The 17,090-nt window shown below is 43.0% G+C and overlaps 1 protein-coding gene across 4 annotated transcripts in view; it reads right to left on the bottom strand.

Moving 5' to 3' along the window:
* atad2b (ATPase family AAA domain containing 2B) overlaps nt 1-17,090 on the bottom strand; it is a 299,539-nt gene that overhangs the window by 60,046 nt on the left and 222,403 nt on the right. For all 4 annotated transcript variants that reach the window (XM_060917745.1, XM_060917747.1, XM_060917746.1 and 1 more), the window contains one exon: nt 336-914. In XM_060917745.1, the coding sequence (XP_060773728.1) occupies nt 336-914 (579 nt within the window). The remainder of the gene's footprint in view (nt 1-335; nt 915-17,090) is intronic.

Genomic DNA, 17,090 nt, shown 5'->3' with positions numbered 1-17,090 from the left:
AAACCCTACCACAGTTTTGAACCTGACACAATTACAGATTGAAAGAAGCAAATAACCTGGATGTGTTTACTCAGCTGTTTTCAGGGATTTCTTGTGAGCATTCATGTCATATAAAATGTTTACTGACCCATTTTGTGACCAAATGTTTTCTGATTGAAAAAGAAATAATTTGTAATTCGTCTATATTCTACAACCCAATACTTGACACACTACATTACAAACACCGATTTACGTTTGTTTTTTAAATAAACAAATGATAAGTAGTGAGAGAGAGAGAGCGAGAGAGAGAGAGAGAGAGATTTGATACTTGCAACAACTACCTGACAGCACAGTACCTTCTTTTTCATGAACTCCATCACTAGCTGCTCCATCTGCTGCTGGTGTGCAATCATTTGCCTTGCATTCTTGGGCCACATTTTCAGCTCCAGCCTGTTCCTCTCCTCTGAAAGTAGTTGGGACCTCCTTTTTACTACTCCTTGATTCCTTTTCATTGGCTTCACTGTCTATACTGTCCATTGACTCGTCTCCATTTACACACTCTTGGGGCTCAGAGAGCACGGTCGCCTCTTTCTCCTCTTCAGAAGAAGGGTTCTTAAAGGTAGTTGTACTGGCCTTATTTTGGCCTTGAGGCTCTTGAGTTGCAGTGGCTTCACTGGAGTTTTCCTCTTCAGTGCTCAGAGCATATCCATTGGGTTGGGGAAGGGGTTTAACAGTTTGGGCTTCCATGGTGTCAGAGGAGGACTCATCCTGAGCCAGACCAGCATTGCCCTGTCCAGCAACGGTTGAGTCATCAGCTCCTTCCTCTTCCTCAGGCTCATCGTCCTCTTCTACCTCCTCCTTCTTGCTGCTCTTCTTCTTCCTAATGATGCCCCGCTCCCAAATTGACCGACGCCGAGCCTTGCGCTTTATGCTACCTGTGGACCAGCAGAAGGAGTTTCAGTTATAAAACCACCAAACACGATTTCAGTTGTGTGGGTGTTTTTTTTTTGAGACAGCATGCTTCTTCTTAACTTTATGGTTGGGGGAAAAAAAAACCCACACACAACACACTTATGTAACCCCCTAAAGAATGCTTATATAACAAATTATTCTATTCGCATTCACCAGATATGAGCAATCGCATGCTCTGATTAGTTACTCTACTACTAGGATATCAGCTCATATACCATGAGTAGAGAAAAAAAACAACAAGACAGGAGTTACCTATATCCCATACCCTATATACCAACTTTCAAGATATTGTGTGTCACATTTTTCAAGTTCTGTTGCAGGAAACCAACCCTAACTCTTTACACTGACCTCAGCAGCCCATGGCATAAACCTACTGGACCTTTGGTCCAGGTGAGCTAAAAATTAAAATCTCTCACATTTCTTAGTATCAAAAGGCACATATACATTACTTAAATCAACACACATACCAACTTTCAAGACCATACCACTCAGTTTTCAAGTTCTGCTCCGGAAACAAAACCTCCCCCGAAGACTAACCTGAGAGACCAAGTCTGAAATTGTTTCCATGGAAACATGAAAAATTAAAATTTCTCAAATTTCTTCGTATGAAAAGGCACATCTACATCACCTTGTTTACATGTATACCAAGTTTCAAATCCGAATCATGAATAGTTTTGGATACAGTGGTGCTTGAAAGTTTGTGAACCCTTTAGAATTTTCTACATTTCTGCATAAATATGACCTAAAACATCATTAGATTTTCACACAAGTCCTAAAAGTAGATAAAGAGAGCCCAGTTAAACAAATGAGACAAAATTATTACACTTGGTCATTTATTTATTGAGGAAAATGATCCAATATTACATATCTGTGAGTGGCAAAAGTATGTGAACCTTTGCTTTCAGTATCTGGTGTGACCCCCTTGTGCAGCAATAACTGCAACTAAACATTTCCGGTAACTGTTGATCAGTTTGGAGGAATTTTAGCCCGTTCCTCCGTACAGAACAGCTTCAACTCTGGGATGTTGGTGGGTTTCCTCACATGAACTGCTCGCTTCAGGTCCTTCCACAACATTTCCATTGGATTAAGGTCAGGACTTTGACTTGGCCATTCCAAAACATTAACTTTATTCTTCTTTAACCATTATTTGGTAGAACGACTTGTGGGCTTAGGGTCGTTGTCATGATACTACCACTACCATGTTTCACAGATGGGATAAGATTCTTATGCCTCACACCTGATTGTCATCCCATTGACTGAAAACACCTGACTCTAATTTCACCTTCAAATTAACTGCTAATCCGAGAGGTTCACATACTTTTGCCACTCACATATGTAATATTGGATCATTTTCCTCAACAAATAAATTACCAAATATAATATTGATGTCTCATTTGTTTAACTGGGTTCTCTTTATCTACTTTTAGGACTTGTGTGAAAATCTGATGATGTTTTAGGTCATATTTCTGCAGAAAAATAGAAAATTCTAAAGGGTTCACAAACTTTCAAGCACCACTGTACATGCTCCGGAAATGAACACTGCTCTTAGAAACTAAGTCAAAATCTTTTTTTTTTATGTAAAAATTTGAAGAATACTTTTTTTTCAAAAATCCAAAATAGCGAAAGGCACCAGTTCACATGTTACTTGATATGTATACAAAGTTTCATGAAGATATCTTCAGTAGTTTTAAAGATACGGCCCCGAAACGAAAACTTGACCAGATGGACAGAACCCGTTTCTATATCCCCTGCCAAACTTCGTTTGGGTGGGGGATAAAATGGTGGAGTGTGTTGCTGAAACAATCAAGGACAAAATTAAGACTCTACTTGAAACACCCCCCCCCCCCCCCAAAAAAAAGGAATAAAAAGTATTTGATGGTAAGAGCGTATCTGTATTTTTCAAGAATTATCATCGCGTTTTTCACAAATTGCTACTGTCATTTTGCTGGTTTGCTTCCATTCTAAGCGGAAATGATTTCGTCAAAATATTTTGTATAAAGTTTTTCCATCATTGAGTTTGCAAAAAAAAATAATGCTCTGTTGCTCAAAATCCAGTGAATGTGGATAGAATAAAACCGTTATTCCACTCAATCTTGTCATACATGGCTTATAGCCGACTCGGCGCTACGCGCCTCATCAGCTATCAGCTCATGTACAACTCAATTTCATGGAATAACTCAAATATAAATTTGAAATAATAATAATTCAAGGTGTGCTGAAAACCATATTAAACTACTTATTATAGAGGACTGACTGTGATGGACTAATCACCCTAGTCTCGTATAATTTTCAAATATTGGGATTTGGGGGAAATTGAATCAATCAGCACTTGCAGAGCTTGCAATCTTTGTTCCAACACACCAGGGAGAAAAATGAGCCGAGCCATGTTAGAACCATGTGGTACCGGTCTGCTGTATAACTGGTCAGAGTAGAAGGAGCTGGTGGAAATGCACTGCTTCCCACACAGGAGGCAGTTTCAACTTCTAACTGAAAAACAATGGAAGACAAGCCCAGATGTAGTCCATAAATCAGCACCCAAAAAGCCTTTGCTAATTTGCCTCTTTTTGCCACCAGCATTTCCTAGTGGGCTTTGAGTGACTCTGAAAACATACTGCAATGCAAATGACGACAAATCACACTTCTTGTTTTATTCTAAATATTACTAATATTCTAAATATCATACAAGTTATTAAATCTGCTAGATGGCACGTCAGAATTAAAACACTCCTGTATCAAGTTGAACTGCAAACGCACAGTCATGTTCACTGACGGCTTCTCTTACAACTTGCTGCCGTCGTCATGACTGCAGTCATGAGCTGCATCTCCAATTAAAAACTATGACCTGACAGGGACATAAGTATTTACTGATCTAGAAAATCCAGAAGACGAGTACACCAAAACCTTTCAGTAGGTTTGAAGACTATGTTAGGTCTGGCATGCACAGTAAAGGATTTTCAGCTCTTAACCAGTTTTAAAAACACACGGGAGACCACAGACAAGGACAAATTGAACTGATTTTTAATGCCTTAAATCACAAGAACCCACACACCAGATGATTCATTCGAGACACAGGACCACACACACTTGGCGATTATACTGAACGATTTCAGAATGCAATTCTGTGGACTTGAGATCTCACAGAAACTTGCTCTGGTAAGTTCACTTTGAAGCACTCAGAGTGGACGAACAAAAAGGGAAGAGAGGAAAAAAAAGAAAAGCCTGAGCACGACGGGGATGCAAAAAAACAGAACGCAAAGATTTGCACATCTCAAACCCATTTTTTTCATAAAATAGCACACAGACAGCATATCAAACGTTTAAACTGAGACATATTTTACTATTTCATGAAAAACATATGCTCGTTTTGAATTTGATGGCAACAGCACGTCTCAAAAAAAGTTGGGACAGGGGCAACAAAAGGCTGGAAAAGTAAGTGGTACGACAAAAAACAACTGGAGGAACATTTTGCAACTAATTAGGTTAAGTGGCAACAGGTCAGTAGCATGACTGGGTATATAAAGAGCATCTTAGGCTACATCCACACGACAACGGCAACGAGATTTTTTTTTTTTTTAAATATCGCGTCCACATGGGCAACGGATCAGTAAAATATCAGGTACATATGGCAACGCAACGCTTGCTGAAAACGATGCAATACACATGCCACACCTCTACGTGCGCTGTAAGACGGTCCCATTGGAGGCACCAGAACAATAGAAGAAGTAGACGCATGCGCATAAACCCCTTCTTCTGTAGCATTAGCCACATAAAGTTTTGATTATTAATCAGTAGCGTAAAACGAAAGACGCGGAAAGAGGAATGAATGGGGGTAGATGGAAGCCGGTACGTCAACATTCTGATATCCTCCAGAATTCTTTAATGGTCCGGAATAAACTGAATGCTACACGTTGATGGATTACTTTGTTCTTCTACGCCCTTTTTGAGGAATGTATTGTCAGACTTAAACCAACATCTGAAGAGGTGAGATCGTTCCTTTTTTTTTTTTTTTCCTATTTTTGCTGGCGGGATTGTTTTTGGAAAGCGCACGGGCGGTGCGCGGTTTGGTACTGCTTCCGCAGTGTTTGGACTAAAGACTCTGCCCTAAGGGCTATTCTCTCTCTCTCTCTCTCTCTCTCTCTCACTTTGCACCATTACACAATAAATATTCACAGTGAAAATATTTTGTAAGCACGTTTCATGAACCAAGTTACAGGATTTGTTGACAACTCGCATCGAGTTCGTTACACTTCTACCCGGCGTGAAGCACTGACAGTCATGTGGTTGTGACGTCATCGTAAACAAATCCGTTCTACTCATCCAGACGACTTCGCAACGGCGCCGTTGCCAGATTTTTCCACTCTGGAACCCGTTCTCAAAAGATTTCGTTTTGGGGCACCCAAAACGCCGGTGCCATGTGGACGCCAGGCCGAAACGGTAAACAATTTTATCAGATTCACCTGAATCTGTTGCCGTGTGGACAAGGCCTTAGAGAGGCAGAGTCTCTCAGGAGTAAAGATGGGCAGAGGTTCACCAATCTGCAAAAAAATGCATCTACAAAATTGTGGAACAATTTCAGAATAATGTTCCTCAACGTAAAACTGAGAAGACTGAATCTCTCATCATCTGCCAGTACATAAGATAATCGGAAGATTCTGAGAATCTGGAGAAATCGCTGTGTGCAAGGAACAAGGCCGAAAATCAATAACAGATGCCTGTGACCTTCAGGCCCTCAGGTGGCATTGTGTTAAAAGCAGGTGTGATTATGGGCTCAACAACACTTCCAGAAATCATTGTCTGTGAACACAGTTTGCCATCCACAAATGCAGGTTCAAGCTCTATCACGCAAAGAAAAAGCCGTATTATGAACATGATCCAGAAACGCCACCATCTTCTCTGGGCCAAAGCGCATTTAAAATGGACTGAGGTAAAGTGGAAAACTGTTCTCTGTTCAGACAAATCGATATTTGCAATTCTTTTTGTAAATCATGGACTCCGCATCCACCGGACTAAAGAGGAGAGGGACCACCCGCCTTGCTATCAGCACTCAGTTCAAAACCCTGCCTATAGCATGGGCAGCTTGCACATTTAGAAAGGCACCATCAATGCTGAAAGGTATATACAGAAAGGTTTTAAAGCAACATATGCTCCCATCCAGACGAGTCTTTTTCTGGGAAGGTCTTGCATATCAGAATCACTTTTTTTTTTTTTATTGCCAGGTATGTGGAGACACACGAGGAATTTGACTCCGGTATCACTTAGATCTCATAGTACAAAACAGATAAAAAGCGTATACACAAAAACAAACAAAAAAATAAAAATATAGTGCAATCGGTGCAAAGTAATCCAGGTAAGTAGAGTATGAAATAGATAAATAATTATAAAGTATACAGTGTGCACAGAATGACTGTATGAGTGTGCAGATATTTTACAAGTGATATAAAAAAAAAAAAAGAAACAAGACAAAGCTAAACCCACATGCTGCATCTATTACAGCAAGGCTTTGTAGTAGAAGAGCACAGGTGCTGAACTGGCCTGCCTGCAGTCTAGACCTTTCACCAACTGAAAATATTTGGCGCATCATGAAACAAGAAATACGACAAAGAAAACCCAGGACTGTTGAGCAGCTAGAAGCCTATATCAGGCAAGAATGGGACAACAATCCTCACCCAAAACTCCAGCATCTGGTCTTCTCAGTTCCCAGACGTTTACGGACGGTTGTTAAAAGAATAGAGGATGCTACACAGTGGTAAACATGACCCTGTCCCAACTTTTTTGAGATGCGTTGCTGCCATCAAATTCAAAATGACCTTTTTTCCCCTTAAAATGGTACATTTTCTCAGTTTAAACATTTGATATATTGTCTAATGTTCTATTATGAAACATGCATGGGTTGATGAGGTTTGCAAATCATTACATTCTGTTTTTATTTACATTTTACACAGCGTCCCAACTTCTTTTTTTGAATTGGGGTTGTATACATTCTCTGACCTTCCGCTGCCTTGGAGATGCCGTGCTAAACTTAACATTTCCTGGTCGGCTCACTCTCGGCTCAATAGTCCATCGCTGTTCCTTTCACATTACGCGATTTCTACTGGTAAATATCAAGCATGTTTGATATCTATGATTCTAAATCAGAGAGGCTCCAATCTAGTCAGTGACCTTAAGATCATGTCTAAAGCCCTCACACTACAGAATTATTTTGGCAGATAATCGCTTCCAGCCAGCCTTGAATCGGGAGCACCCCAGCAATTATTGGAAGGTTCAAATCGGACCCAAAATCAGCCCAGCTATCCTCTAGTGTGGGGCCAGCCATAAAGGCTTTTAACATCAAATATGAAACAAAACAGGAAAACCAGTTAGTATTAGTACAATTTAGCCTCGAGCAGCACATTAGTACGTGATTTGAGACACTGATTATGTTAACATTGCTCTGGACAAGTCATGTTCGTTTCTGAAGAAGACACGCATAAGGCAACACTTCAAACGACTGCACGATACTTGTGACAGCCATCTTGTATTGAGGTATTTCACTCACGTGACCAAGTCATGTGATGCTGCCATTTTGGACGTCACGGCTCGAATCAGTTTGAATGCGAGGAAGGCGACAAACGAAAAACATAAAAGAAAAAGGAGCGAGATGCAGAAAACACCTTCACTATCCAGCGACGTAGGGCATTTACAGGGCGAGCAGAGGGAGAGGTATTTGCAAAAATTGAGGTTAGCAGGCTTAGAGAACGACGTTTACCTGCTTCCACCAGGATTGTTCACTGACGTACGGAAGTACACCAAGCCCTCGTCTTTACCTGACTTCGGCCCACATGATCTGTATACCTATGTCGTTAAAAACCCATCGCCATACAGAGGTATTGATCTGAAAGCGTATACGAGTTTGGATGCCTACAAATATTTTGTGTCAGGCTGGGTAACATGCCTACATCAGCGGGTCGTCCCTGGAGCCGGTGGTCGCCATCTGATTACAGCTAAGGTTTGTTCACATTTTCATTTACTTTCGGTCCTCAGGATAAACAAAATGTTATTGTCATTGAAATAACTTCTTAGTCTGTTGAGACATGGCCCGTTATAAATTTGCTGTTACCAGGCAATGACCAAGAACTGTATTATTAGGGTCGGTGTAGTTGTAGCAGTGTATTAGCAACTAGCTGTTAGCACTAGCTAATGTCAACAACATCGTAGCTGGTATGTTACTGTAGCAATGTTTACGTTCAGTCATTTGGATGACTGTTAAAACCTTTCAGTCTCAAGTTTTTCCTTTACTGGATTTACTAGTTTACTGAGCTAGCGCGCTCGCCGGCCAAGCCGGGAGCCATCGCGCGCTCGCCGGCCAAGCCGGGAGCCATCGCGCGCTCGCCGGCCAAGCCGGGAGCCATCGCGCGCTCGCCGGCCAAGCCGGGAGCCATCGCGCGCTCGCCGGCCAAGCCGGGAGCCATCGCGCGCTAGCTCAGTAAACTAGTAAATCCAGTAAAGGAAAAACTTGAGACTGAAAGGTTTTAACAGTCATCCAAATGACTGAACGTAAATATTGCTACAGTAATATACTAGCTACTGTTGTTGACATTAGCTAGCTTGCCGTCCAAAATGGTGGACACCGGGGCGTCACGTGACCCTGTGACGTCAGGTGAAATACCTCAATATCCATACACAGTTAAAACCAAGTACAATACAGCCTTAAACCCAAACAAAACCCACAAAATAAACTCCTTTATACCGACATACTGTATATCCATACAAGGCATGTTCAGTTATTAATTTGTTCATATTTGTACCTGTACACTGAGGTTTTTTTTTTTAAATAAAGAAAAACAAAATGCAACACAGCTTCCTTGGGCGGTGACATCTCAAGGCCTCTGCATGCTCTTGCGACAAGGCTTTCGCAGATAGCTTTTCGCAGACAGTTGTAATTTATCGTTGAGCGGGGAGAATAGGTGTGGGCAATGTTATTCACCGGCACAACGCAAGGGGGCGTGAAGTCGCTAGGAGTAGTTGGTGGGTGTGGTTAGTGGAGTGTTTATCCTCCGGTTACTTATAATGACTAGAACTTTTTTTTTTTATAATGACTAGAACTGGAGTCGTATAGATGTACGTACTTCCTCAATCAACCGCTCTTCATGCTGCTCCATCTTCGCTCGTGTTTTTAAAAATGCCGGTCGTGAAAACAAAACAAACCGGGAAAGTAGGGAAGCGGAAGTGTGTGTACAGCGGATGTAGAGTGGACCAATCAGAGCCCTCTTGTCTGCGAGGCTTCTGCGGTGGTCACAATTTTTGAGAGGTGCGCGCAGAGCGTCTGCGAAGGGGGGGGGCTACGCAGACACCATCTGCGACGCCGTCTGCGAGGACTGGGTTGTCAGCATAAATTGGCCTTTACTCTCTCAGAGTTTCAAATATCGCGCTCCGAGTGCAAATTACACGAGAGAATCCGAGATTTTAACACCACTAAGGGCCTCTGCATGCTCTTGCGACAAGGCTTTCGCAGATAGCTTTTTGTAGACAGTTGTAATTTATCGTTGAGCGGGGAATAATTGGCGTGCGCAATGTTATTCACCGCCACAACACAAGGGGGCGCCAAGTCGCGAAATCGCTAGGAGTAGTTGGTGGGTGTGGTTAGTGGAGTGTTTATCCTCCGGTTACTTATAATGACTAGAACTGGAGTCGTATAGATGTACGTACTTCCTCACTTCCTCGATCAACCGCTCTTCGTGCTGCTCCATCTTCGCTCGTGTTTTTAAAAATGGCGGTCGTGAAAACAAACCAAACCGGGAAAGTAGGGAAGCGGAAGTGCGTGTACAGCGGATGTAGAGTGGACCAATCAGAGCCCTCTTGTCTGCGACGCTGTCTGCGAGGCTTCTGCGGTGGTCACAATTTTTGGGAGGTGCGCGCAGAGCGTCTGCGAAGGGTGGGGGGGCTACGCAGACGCTATCTGCGACGCCGTCTGCGAGGACTGGGTTGTCAGCATAAATTGGCCTTTACTCACCGCATGACTTACCAAGGATGAGATCTAGTGGATACATCAGGTTGTAAACAACCCTGAAGATGCCGGAGTGTCAAATGTTTGGGAGTAAAAATAAGACCGATCATTGAAACAATGAAAAACACACACAGCCTTTGAGAAGTTGTTTTGGTGCTTATGAAACACTCCATCGCCAATTACTCAGTGGTTTTTTTTTTCCTCCCTCAAAATTTTAATTTTCCTGGTATTTTTTATGTGATATGCTTTTGTTCACTGAGAAAAGCAATCTTTAGACAGCAAGAATTGCGTTGCTATGACAACGGATATTGTTTACTAGCAACTGTGTCAGTACTGTGTACGCGTTATCTAGCTGAGTGACATTTAAACTTCAGAAAAGTAAAGTCTGTTGATTCACTGATTTTGTTGCCAATAAAAAAATTAATAAAAATCAAATCGCATAGTTACAGAAAAATTCTGATTAGATTTTTAGAATTAGAAGCCTGTCTCTCTCTCGCTCACACACCCACACAACAGCACAGTGAAGTTCTTTCTCTGCATTTAACCCTGCTGAAGGCAGTGAACACACATACCCCTTCTCCACCAAATCAGTTCCAGGGCTGGTTCGGGGCCAGTGCTGGTTCTGGTTCACAACTCGTTCAACTTGCGAGCCAGCTGAGAACCAGTTTGCTTTTCCATAGCTCGCGGTGCTAAGGGGAGCCACGTCATTACATCGCTGTATATGTCAGTTACGTCGCTGTATACGTCAGTTATGTCACTACGTTTGCTACAGCACCAGAAAATCACATCAGGTTCCACTTTTTTTCTGCCAAGAACAGGAACCTGAGGCTACAGATACCCCTTTTCCACCTTGGCGCGAATATCGAAGCAAAAACAACACGGAAGAAGCAGCAGCAACAACAACAACAACAACAATAATAATGGATGACTTCGCGTTTGTACAGCTGCTGCTTCTCGTCGCTTAAAAATGGCGATCTTTCGCGGTCTTGTTATTGTTTTTGATCTTAACAACTCCGCCCCCCCTGACGTAAGCGGTTCTTTCCTCTGGCCCAGCAGAGAGTTGGTGCGAGCCTGGAACCGGTTTTTCTGGCCCCAGAGCCAGTTCTTTGTCAGTGGAAACAGAAAACCCGGTTCCAAACTAAGCACTGGCCCCGAACCAGCCCTGGAACTGCTTTGGTGGAAAAGGGGCAACAGAGAGAGAGGGAGGGGGGACTGCAATCCAGTGGCCAAGTGATTTCTTTTTTTTTTTTTAAGAATTAGAAGCCTTTCTTTGATGGCTCTGTGTTACTCAGGGAAATGGCGTACGAGTAAAGTTTCGGCTCAAATGGCTGCACCCAGGTAAGCCTATTTTTTAGCGAGATCATAACTGTTAAAATGGATAAACTGTTAGAAAGTTTTAGTTTTAATTTAAACATGTGGGGGGTACATCAGAGCACTTGCTGATCGGCAAACGGTTCATTTTGGCTCCAAGTTTAATAATGTTGATCCTCCATGTTCCTTTACAAAAGAAGCGTCAGACACTTTCAGGCAGTCAAGGCGCTTCATAATGTGGGTCCCCTCCTGCAATTCCTCCGGATTTAAAAAAATAAATAAATACATACCTCACACCCCAACCAAGCTAGGTTTTCAATGACGTCTCTAACCCCGTTTAATTTTGATCTGCAAGCCATGGTCTCAAAAAGAGGTTGATTTTCCATCAACGACGACATTAAGCTGACGTTTGTAAAGGGCACGGCCATTTTTGTCCTATATCATGCTTTGAATTGCTTCAGAGTGCACCAATCTGTCTTGGATGAAACTAGGCATTAACCACATTAATGATTCATGCAGCCAATACCAATATGTGCACTACATCAGCATTTCTAGTCCGTCCATTGATGCAGGGCATAATAATCTCGACCGTAAATGTCTGATAAATGATCATGATTGGCGCTGGACTTCAGATAAAGCAAAACTGAAAAGACTCAACTGAAGCTGAACTCGGAGCCCGTGCGACACTAAAAGAGGCGGTAATTCAACAGGAGGTTATTCGCTTCTTTGTTACACACGTTAGGTGACCAAACGTGCATAATCTGACGTGACATTTTAGAGACATGGGAACAATGAAGGCAACTGACTTCAAAGAACACTGCGGCAAATCATTCACTAATAAGGTGCAATTAATAGTACAAAAGCAGAGCCATTCGGGGTGCATTCAACCACAAGAATGGGCCTGCCTGAGAGCAAAGCAGTGAAACAAGTGGAAAATGTTCGACTGAGGGAAACCTGAAAAACACTCATCAGGGTACTAAATCAGTGGCAAATTATATCAGAGTTAAAATCATAGTCGTGCAAATAAATAAATAAATAAATAAATAAATAAAGGCGAGCAGAACACAGTGTTTTGAAGCTGGAATAAACGGGCAATTCGTGAAATGCTTTGAGTGTATTAAGGGGGAATAAATGTGGCAACTGAGACTGCATGTAATGAGCACAAAAGTTTAATGAAATTTTCAGATGAAGGGAAAGCTGAGGCTTATTACTGGCCTCCAATGCTACTTCATGGTACAACAAACTCATCTCATTATCTGTAGCCGCTTTATCCTGTTCTACAGGGTCGCAGGCAAGCTGGAGCCTATCCCAGCTGACTACGGGCGAAAGGCGGGGTACACCCTGGACAAGTCACCAGGTCATCACAGGGCTGACACAGACAACCATTCACACTCACATTCACACCTACGGTCAATTTATGCCGCTTTTCCACTACCAACGCGGCTGAGTTGGGCTGAGCCGTGCCGTGCTGAGTTGGGCTGAGTGGGGCTGTTGGAGTTGCATTTCGACTACAACCGCGCTGAACCGTGCTGGCTGGAAGTGGGTGGACACATTGGGTGGAGTTAGCGAAAGTGGGTGGATGTCACGTGATGTCGTTAGGCGGCGCAAACAGTGACATCAGTGACCTTTTAAGCGGTAGTCTCACGACCCGGATAGTAAACAATAAACATGGAGGACATGGAGTCATTAGTGTTGCTGGTCTTGGTGCTGTGGCTTGTTGTCACCGACAACGCCAACAGATACTGGCAAGAGCGTATAGATGAGGCGAGGCGCATAAGGCTTCAGAAATTCTCATAATTCGTAATTCTTCTTCTTCCGGGTTTACGGTGTTTACAGATCCCAGCGTGCTCGCTCCGTGTGTGGACATGTGAGGACACTCCTCCTCACCAATCAGTGCACAGGGGAGTGTCTCCTCATGCCCCTAGCCCCACTCGGCTCGGTTTGGTTCGCTTCAGCCCCACTCCAAAACCGTGCGAGTTTTGGGTGCTGAGTAAGGCTGAAGCGAGCTGAGTCGTGCTGCTCTAAGGTAGTCGAAATGCGAGCCATGTCGGGCTGAAGTGAGCTGAAAAAGGGTAGTGGAAAAGGGCCATTAGAGTCACCAGTTAACCTAACCTGCATGTCTTTGGACTGTGGGGGAAATCGGAGCACCTGGAGGAAACCCACGCGGACACGGGGAGAACATGCAAACTCCGCACAGAAAGGCCCTCGCCGGCCACGGGGCTCGAACCTGGACCTTCTTGCTGTGAGGCGACAGCGCTAACCACTACACCACCGTGCCGCCCGGTACAACAAACTGTCAGGTTTATTTATTTTCAGTAAAACGCAACAAAAATAAAATACATTAATTTAACATACGTATTATGCTCCACTTTGGTTGGATCATAAACGCCAGTCAAACTTAGCTGGTCGAAAAAAATCCCAACCTCTTCACCAACATTAACCGCTGAGTCCAGGGGTCTCAAGTTTAACCCTCCCAAACCAAGTCTCATTTGATTTAAAAATGGGGCTGCAAGAAAAAAATCTTCCAGTCTCCTCTTTTATTTTATTCATTTCTTTTTACACATTAATGAGATACTGTATATCCATACAAGGCATGTTCAATTATTCATTTGTTCACACTTTCTTTGGTGGAGAAGTCCTGCCTCAAGTGGAGGAGTTTAAGTATCTCGGGATCTTGTTCACGAGTGAGGGAAGGATGGAGCGTGAGATCGACAGGCGGATCGGTGCAGCCTTCGCAGTGATGCGGTTGCTTTACTGGTCCGTCGTGGTGAAGGAGCTGAGCCAAAAGGCGAAGCTCTCAATTTACCGGTCGATCTACGTTCCGACTCTCACCTATGGTCATGAGCTTTGGGTAATGACCGAAAGAATAAGATCGCGGATACAAGCGGCCGAAACGAGTTTCCTTCGCAGGGTGGCTGGGCGCTCCCTTAGAGATAGGGTGAGAAGCACAGTCACTCGGGAGGAGCTCGGAGTAGAGCCGCTGCTCCTCCACATTGAGAGGAATCAACTGAGGTGGCTCGGGCATCTTTTTCGGATGCCTCCTGGACGCCTCCCTGGGGAGGTGTTCCAGGCATGTCCCCCCGGGAGGAGGCCCCGGGGAAGACCCAGGACACGCTGGAGGGACTATGTCTCTCGGCTGGCCTGGGAACACCTCGGTGTTCTTCCCGAGGAGCTGACCGAGGTGTCTGGGGAAAGAGAAGTTTGGGCTTCCATGCTTAGACTGCTGCCTCCGCGACCCGGTCCCGGATAAAGCAGAAGACGACGAGACGAGACATTAATGAGAGAAATATTCCTCTTACTACAAACACAGATTTTGTTAATATTTTGAAGTGTTACTGGGAGTCGAGTTCAAATGAACGAGCCACGTTTAAATTAAGCGTACGTGCTATTTTAGGTTACTGACTACCCTGAAATGCTGCACCAAGTAAAGCCTAAGTCACAACCGGACGTACAATTTTTTGGCCGTGCGATTTTTGGCGTTTCCCAAATCGCCGAGTTTTTTTTTGTTCGTGGAGAAAGACGCACGTTGGCCGCAAGTTTGTCTTGCAACCTGAAAAAAAACATAAGCGCCCGTAGAGTTTGTTTGACGAGACAAAGGACCTCTGCGGCCGGTCTGCGGCCAGTCTACGGCTCGAAAATCAGCACGTCACATGCGCGCCCTCCGTGCGTTTCTTGCGTTTTTTGCACGTAGACCGGCCATAGGAGCACGTACGGCCGGTTGTGACCTAGGCTTAAGGAACTGAGCAATAAAAAAAAAAAAAGGCCTTTAAAAAGAAACATTTCTGTGCATCTACTTGCACTAAACAAACTAGTGATCAGTTTCAAAATCACATATTTGCGTACTATTCGTGAATGTTACTGACTACTCAAACTAACTGGTTTTCCTATTACAGTTAGTGTTTGAATTTTAACAAGAGTGCTCTGAGAGCACAATATCCCCCCGCTGGCAACTATGCCATAACTCTGGAAAAATGTGACCGAATTGAATGAAATTGCAATATGCGTATTACCGATATATAACAAAGAATCCTGACAAGTTTCGTGAAATTCCTCCAAAGATTGTGAAAGGAGTTGATTTCAGAAGGTGAGTACCCTTCCCGGGACGGACTGACGGACATCGCGACAACACAATCCCCCTTCGGGCCTTTCGGCCAGTGGGGGGTAAAACCTTTTTGCCAAATTACATAAAATTCCTCCAAAAATTGTGAGGGAAGTTGAGTTCAGAAAGCAAGCACAACTTGAAGAACTTGCCAAAGTACAAGTTTGTTAATAATCAAGGGCATAACTCTGGTAAAATTTGCCCAAATTAAACGTAATTTCAATATGTGTATAACTGTCATATAACAAAGCCTTTTGCCAAGTTTGGTGAAATTCCTCCACAAATTGTGAGAGGAGTTGATTTCAGAAGAACGTACACCCTCTTGAAATTGTCAAAGTACAAGTTATTTAATCAAGGCTCAAAACTCTGGTAAAATTTTCACAAACTAAATTAAATCGCAATATGCGCATTACCGTCATATAACAAGGCCTTTTGCCAAGCTTCGAGAAATTCTTCCAAAAATTGCGAGAGAAGTTGATTTCAGAAGGAGAAAACACTCATGAAATTGTCAAAGTATCGTTTTGTTAATCAAGGGTTGTAACTCTGGTAAAACGTGACCCAATTGAATTAAATTACAATGTGTGGTATTACTGACGTATAACAAAGAATTCTGCCAAGTTTCGTGAAATTCCTCCAAAAATTGTGAGAGGAGTTGATTTCAGAAGGTGATCACCCTTCCTGGGACGGACGGACAGAAATCGCCACGACGTAATTCCCCTTCCAGCCTTTCAGCCAGCGGGGGATAAAAACCTTTAGTGTAGCTTTCAAACCTACTGAAAGGTCTGTTGTGTATGGATCTTCTGGACTTGAACAGAAAGTCAGAGTTTTAGATTTGAGATGTAACATGACACAGTCACGAGTTCAGTTCAACATTTAAAGCGATTAACCAGGAAATTTTGAAATTACAGGGTTATGAAATGTCATCATTATACATTAATACAAGATGTTCTAGATGAAAAAAATTAAGCGGAGTTTAGCTTCAGAAAAAAGGCATGTTAAAGTTGTAACATCAGTTTGTTGGGCCATTTCCCCGGGCGTGGTCAAACTGGATTAGCCAGATACATGGATGTACAACCCCGATTCCAAAAAAGTTGGGACAAAGTACAAATTGTAAATAAAAACGGAATGCAATAATTTACAAATCTCAAAAACTGATATTGTATTCACAATAGAACATAGACAACATATCAAATGTCGACAGTGAGACATTTTGAAATTTCATGCCAAATATTGGCTCATTTGAAATTTCATGACAGCAACACATCTCAAAAAAGTTGGGACAGGGGCAGTAAGAGGCTGGAAAAGTTAAAGGTACAAAAAAGGAACAGCTGGAGGACCAAATTGCAACTCATTAGGTCAATTGGCAATAGGTCATTAACATGACTGGGTATAAAAAGAGCATCTTGGAGTGGCAGCGGCTCTCAGAAGTAAAGATGGGAAGAGGATCACCGATCCCCCTAATTCTGCACCGACAAATAGTGGAGCAATATCAGAAAGGAGTTCGACAGTATAAAATTGCAAAGAGTTTGAACATATCAGCATCTACAGTGCATAATATCATCAAAAGATTCAGAGAATCTGGAAGAATCTCTGTGCGTAAGGGTCAAGGCCTGAAAACCATACTGGGTGCCCGTGATCTTCGGGCCCTTAGACGGCACTGTATCACATACAGGCATGCTTCTGTATTGGAAATCACAAAATGGGCTCAGGAATATTTCCAGAGAACATTATCTGTGAACACAATTC

This window comes from Neoarius graeffei, chromosome 3 (assembly GCF_027579695.1).
Source record: "Neoarius graeffei isolate fNeoGra1 chromosome 3, fNeoGra1.pri, whole genome shotgun sequence".
NCBI classification, from domain to species: Eukaryota; Metazoa; Chordata; class Actinopteri; order Siluriformes; family Ariidae; genus Neoarius; species Neoarius graeffei.
This window is presented reverse-complemented; position numbering and strand designations above follow the sequence as displayed.